Source organism: Colobus angolensis, unplaced genomic scaffold (assembly GCF_000951035.1).
Source record: "Colobus angolensis palliatus isolate OR3802 unplaced genomic scaffold, Cang.pa_1.0 Scaffold163, whole genome shotgun sequence".
Lineage (NCBI taxonomy): Eukaryota > Metazoa > Chordata > Mammalia > Primates > Cercopithecidae > Colobus > Colobus angolensis.
This window is the reverse complement of record NW_012114744.1, coordinates 2,595,239-2,601,238: the sequence shown is the minus strand read 5'-3', so window position 1 is coordinate 2,601,238 and position 6,000 is coordinate 2,595,239. Positions and strand designations below refer to the sequence as shown.

General features: G+C 45.0%; 1 protein-coding gene across 3 annotated transcripts in view; it reads right to left on the bottom strand.

The window, feature by feature from the left end:
* Positions 1–584: 584 nt before the first annotated feature.
* The window catches only part of ST7 (suppression of tumorigenicity 7), a 215,186-nt gene continuing 209,770 nt past the window's right edge, over positions 585–6,000 (bottom strand). For all 3 annotated transcript variants that reach the window (XM_011937374.1, XM_011937375.1, XM_011937373.1), the window contains exon 16: positions 585–929. In XM_011937374.1, the coding sequence (XP_011792764.1) occupies positions 834–929 (96 nt within the window). In that variant the 3' untranslated portion in view covers positions 585–833. The remainder of the gene's footprint in view (positions 930–6,000) is intronic.

Genomic DNA, 6,000 nt, shown 5'->3' with positions numbered 1-6,000 from the left:
ACTTTGGTTCAAATCACTAAAGTACTCAAAGAATGCTCACACTGAAGCATCAGGAATGCAAACATGATAAAAAATTTAAAAGTACCCTTATGAGAAAACATTTTAAAAATGGCAATGACGGTAAGCTGGTCAGGTTCTACCACAGACTGTTGGGTCTGCGGCTTCTTATCGGGAGTTTTCTCACAAGAAGTTTTCAAACACCAAAACCGAAATGATTCCTGGAACTACAGTGTTGAACACTCTTCAGTAAGTAGAGTCTCTGAACCGGAACAACCTGCCATGGCACACACATTTTGCTTCATTCATGCTTCCAGTGATTCCTCCTGTGAGCTTTTCCTGTGCATTTGGCCTAGAAGGACAGTTTGGGGTTGACAATGATGGTACTGTTGAACCCAAGAGATTCCATGTTCCAAGCCTCTGCCTATAAGAGGTTCTCAGGGCCTGCTGAGATGTGTTCCATCAGCAGAGAAACCATGATGTGGCACTCAGCAGATTCAGGTTCCCAGGAAACTCAAGGTAAACCCAAAGGTTTATTTGGGACATCAACCATTTTAGGGTTGGAAGACACAGGAGGATACAAATGATTGCTGCAATACACAAAAGTTTTATTTTTGACTCCCTTCTTCTTTTCTGAAGGCAAAATAAAATAGAACTGAACATCAATGAATTTTGTACAACAAAAACAGCTTTTAATATGGAATAGTCCATGAACATTTTAAAATCTCGGAATGGCTTCCCTTTTTCAAAGTCATGCTTTCTTGCGGTCCACGAGGAGTTGGCACGGAGGAGACAGTGGCAGCAGCGGGTGAGGTGACTGGAGGACGGGGCTTCTCTCAGATCCGTGTTAGCTGGTGCCACAGACTGGATGGGAGGATGCTCTCCACTTTCTCCATGACAAAGTTTAAGGGGGCAAACAAAGTGCTGAGGAACTGTAAAGAAACCAGGCAGACACAGAAGTCAGCAGAAACCTTGTTTAAGACTATAAAACAAACCTCTCCACCCACTCTTGCAGCTTAAGTCACTGCATTACGAAAGTCTCAAAAGGCAACCATTTCATCTTTATGTTTACAGGAAACATCAGCTGATGGTCAAACCTGCATTCCAGTCCTTGGCCCCAAGCACTGTTAGATAAGGGGGAGAAGTGTCAGCTGACAGCCCCCTCACTCCCCTGACAGGTGGCCCACAGTCCTGAGGTCTTCCTGCTAGTCTTTAGCATCTGCTGGTTGCCATGCAGATGACTGGTGTCGTCAAACAGGAATGACAGATTGGTGGCAAATGGGCACAAGAGTTAAAAAAATGGTGACAACTTAGACCAGCTGCTCATCTAGCTGGGTGTACAGCTCACTTTAAATGGAAACGGCAATTTTAAAGGTCAAGTGTGTTGTGTATGAATTTCTTTGCGATTCCACTGCCTCCCAAACAGCAGCCTGGGCTCCTGTCTGAGCCATGTGTTTAGCAGCATGCCTGGGACCCTGGGAGAAGGTGGCAAACTGGCTATTCCATGGAGGACAGATCCTTGTTAAGAGGAGCTGTTCCGAGTGCACCTCTGGGAACTCTTTCATTTGGTTACTAAATTCCTTTCTGCTTTTCATGTAGAGAATAAAGCTCATTAGCTGTCTTTTAAGAAAGCCAAGTGCTTCACGTGAGACTCTTTTTAAAATATTATCAAATCCATTCTAATTCTGTTCTTGTGAAGAATCGGCTTCACTCCACATCCCATCCAGCATCTGGCAGAAGAGGTGCCCTACCCGTTGGGGAAGAGAGAGTTGTTGGGATGGTTTCATTGCCCTCTCTCTGCTCAGAACCCAGGTATTGTCTCACTGGGGTTCAACACCTGGTTCCTGTACCGTGGAGCCCTTTGTCCTAAGCCCTTGTCCATTACACAGCACCATCCATACTACCAAGAATTTCTCATAGAAGTGTAGTGCAATGTGTGTGTATATATGCAGAGGGGATCACAGTTCTGAGGTCAAGCAAGTTTAGTACATTTAATGAAGTTAAATCAGGCTCCTTTACTAGGTATACGTTCCGTGGACTGTGGGTCTTCGAAAAGAGGTATGGTGGGCAAGTTTCCCAAATTTGCTAACCCAGAATCTTTCCTGTTGTTTTGTTTTGTTTTTTGGACCCGTAAAACGGGTCCAAAACCAGTTTCACACTGGGAAGGCCCGCAACACATTATATAGCCAGATCATCAAATGCGAGATCCATAAAATGGAAATCAAGACAGCATAAAATTTGGGATCCTTCTCCAACCTGTGTTTTACACCAATTAAATGTATTTATTTAGTAAGGCAATTAAGTGCTGGGTGAAATATAAAGGGGTGTGGGACAAAACTAAACTCCCACTGTCAGGAAGCTCAAAGCCCAGTGAAGGAGGCGGCCACGAAGATCTGGATAGAGCAAACTAATAACCAGATAGGCTATGATGGCAATCAGGATAGAGGCCCAAACAAAGCACTGGGACTGGAAAAGGGAGAGAATCCATTCTGTTGAAAGCAGCAGGAATACTTTTGAGAATGAGGCAAGTAAAACGGACTCCAGTGGATGCTTGGAATATGAAGAGAGAGAGATGGGGTAAGGATGGTAAAGAAATAGGAGCAGGGTGGGCCCTGCAGGCTCAGGAAACAGCCAGAAGAGAAATGGAAAAGCAACCGTATCACCAGAAGGTAGTAAATGGTTCAGTTTAGCTAGGACAGTTAGAAGAAGTAGAGTTCAAAAGTGGCTAGAAGGATACTGGGGAGGGCCCTGTGTGCCAGGCTGGGTCTGCAGTTAAGAAACAGACAGCCATGTCAGTGCTTCAGCAAAGAGGAGACGGTGCCATCCTCAAGCGGGTGCCAGGTACATGGCAGTTTCTGATAACCTTCTGAAATTATCCTTTGTTGAGTGCATAGGACCACCCTATGGAACAGATGGCCTATCCTTTTCAGTTTAGAGCTGGACTAGGTGCACCCACGAATGCAGTTGGAAGGTATCATGGGAGATAATGGGCCTGGGAATGAGCAATTACTGCCCAATTACTCTGAAAGCATTTGTAAAATCCTAGTTATAAAAGAATAATATGGAGCAAGTCTACTGATTGCCTTCACCCAACGTGATACCAAATACACACATAATATGTATACATACATAATTATATATGTCTGCATATGTGTATATCTACATACACAGACACATATATAATCAGAGACCACCGAGGCTCCACAAACCACAGCATCTGTCTATAATGCTCAACTCCATCAAGAGGAGTTAAAGTGTTATAGTGGTCTGAATAAACCAGAGATTCTGACAGGTGGTAGAAGATAGGGCTTAATAAACAAGGTGATATTGCTGGCAAAGTTATATCCTGAAGACTTGGCCAAAAACAGATTTAGAACTGTTGAAGTTGTGGTTGAGTGGGGAAGGAACTGCTGAATATTGAGCCACTGCAGCCATGGAGCTGTTGCAACTGCTGAACATGAGCCAGCACAGCTAGGTAACAGGCATCGCTCAAAGTCTGTACTCTGGGTGATTCACACACACTAAAATGTGCAGACCTCAGGGAGCCACACCTTGAGCTGCAGAATGAATGGAGATGTTACAATGTTGGCTTAAAATAAAGGCCTTTTTTGTTTTTTATTTGTTTGCTTTGTTTTTGGCACTAACCTGACTTGGATAAAAAGCACAAAAGTGAGGCCTCTGAAAATCAGGAGGAGAGCTTCATCCTGTTTGATGTCCATAAATGCTCCCTTTTCCCCATGCTGCACAGCAAAGTACAGTGGTCCCTTCTTCCCTGGATGACACCTGCCCTTCTCAACAAGGTTCCACAAGAATACTAAGCCCCAACGCCTCCAACATATAGAATAATTCTCTTCTATCCCTCCTATCTAGAATGCTCCATCCTTGCGAGAATTCACAAAGACTCCCTTCAACTTTTTCCTAGAGGGCCTAACTTACTCTCTCACAAACCCCAGTTGAGATGTGCTTCCTTCATTATTAAGCCACCTTCCCCCACAGCATGCCTTCCATCGCATACCTGCAAGGAGGCAGCAGGCAATGTAGTGAGGTGTCTGAAGTTGCTAAACCCTTCCCGTTTGTAACCAAATAAAGGCCAGTGGCTCCATCAGGAGATATTTTTTAAAATGTCTGGAGGTGCATGATTGGCTTGGGATGCTCAGTTGTATTTCTGAGCATGTTTGAAAATTAGTCAATATTTTTTAGCTGGAGACCCAACCAATACACAAGGAGAAACAGCAGTTTTCACTTGACTTAAGGGGCACTTTACTGCTGGAAAGTTAAGTCTGAATGAGCAACACCAAGAAAACCTGGAACAGCCTATTTATCTCGATGTCTAAAACTGTCCAGAGGGCAGAGATACATGGTCAAATCTTTAACCAAAATGCCCCAGGATTCAATGAGTGTCTCATGGTGAGAAAATGCAACTGAACTAGTAAAAAAAGAGAATGACACTTCAATTGCCTGATCTTCCCTTTCCTGAAACACCATCACTTAGAAGGTCACGGCTCCCAACAGGCTTCATTAACATTCAAAACGCCTCCGCTTATCTGAATAACTTCCAGGTGCCCTACTGCAATCAGACAATTGACATTTCATGGTAATCAATATCAGGCTTCAAAGAGGTCGAGGCCTATAAGTGAAGATGAGAGTCAGAAATCAGGAGTCTCAGTCTCAGGGAAGGAGAGACACTAGAGAAGGAAAGACAGAGGGGTCAGAATCCTGACCTTCCCACATTCTGTGAGGAGGTGGGTTTGGAATGATAACATAGTTATATGTGCAAGCTTATCTTTGTAACTAAACATTCTAGGAAGAGTTAGTCCTAAATCACTGAGGTAGATTAGATTAGGGGGAAATGCCAGTGGAAGCTGCTCCTTCCACTATTTCCCAGTGGTTCACACTTCCCTGTGGGCTTCCTTATGGGCCGCACATCATGGTCACCGTGTAAACACGCTAGAGAGTTCCCAAGCCCACAGCTGGGGGTGGCAGTGTAATCTCTCTGCATCTACTAAAGGTCATCGTCCCAGGGACATTATCTCAGGAAAGGGCTGAGAAAATCACTTTCACAAGCTGCAAATGGTCGCAGGCAGCCTCTAGGGCAGCTGCGATAACCTGCGGGGTGTGGGGTGTGGGGTGGGAGCTTCGGGAGGGGCCTAATGAAGTGACCAGGGTGAAGATGCAGAGAAGACTCTGGGGGCAGGTTGAGGAGGCGGCGGGAGAAGGGGCTTGTCTCATTCAGGCCATCCATCTTCCTTCCCCACACGGTCTCCACAGACATTTTATGAAGGGCAAGATAAATGTGATTCTCCAGACAGAGGTTGAAATGCAAACTTATCTAAAGTACATTTGAAAACTACGGGGAGCTGACCAAACTACCACACCTTGGTAGAGCAGAAAATATGAGGACCCTAAAGGCAGATTTATATTTTATTCAATCATTTGATGCTATACTCAAAACCAAAGCTTTGAAAACATGAAATGAAGCGAGAGGTGTCCTGTCCCGCATCCGTAATGAACACCCCTCTGCTACACTCCGGAAGCACAGCTGTATGGCCAGTCCTAGAGAACACCCAGTTGTATTCTAGTTGCTGTCCTCCCCTCTGCATTCCCAATCCCCTTGCTGGTTAACGCAGGCTCAGGCAATTATTCATTCCATTCAATACAGTGGTTGTACAGCTATGTCACCCGGGGAGCGCTTGACAACTGAGTTGCCCATGCTGACCCCAGACCAAGAAAGTTTGGGTTGTGGGGACAGGCCTCAGTAGCTTTTAGGTTTCTCAATGATTCCAAGGTAGAGCCAGGGAAACCACTGATTCCTGAAAAGCTTCCACCTGAACAGCTCTGACGGCACACCATGCAGCTGCAAGTGGCTGCTTCAAGGTTCCGTTTTCCAAGCGGTGTCCCTGGAAGGAGACAGTAAAATGCCCTCAATCTCTATCCTCAGAATCTGCTGGGGGCTTTGTGAAAAATACAGATTCCTCCTGCTAATACTCAAGATTTTGGATTTCT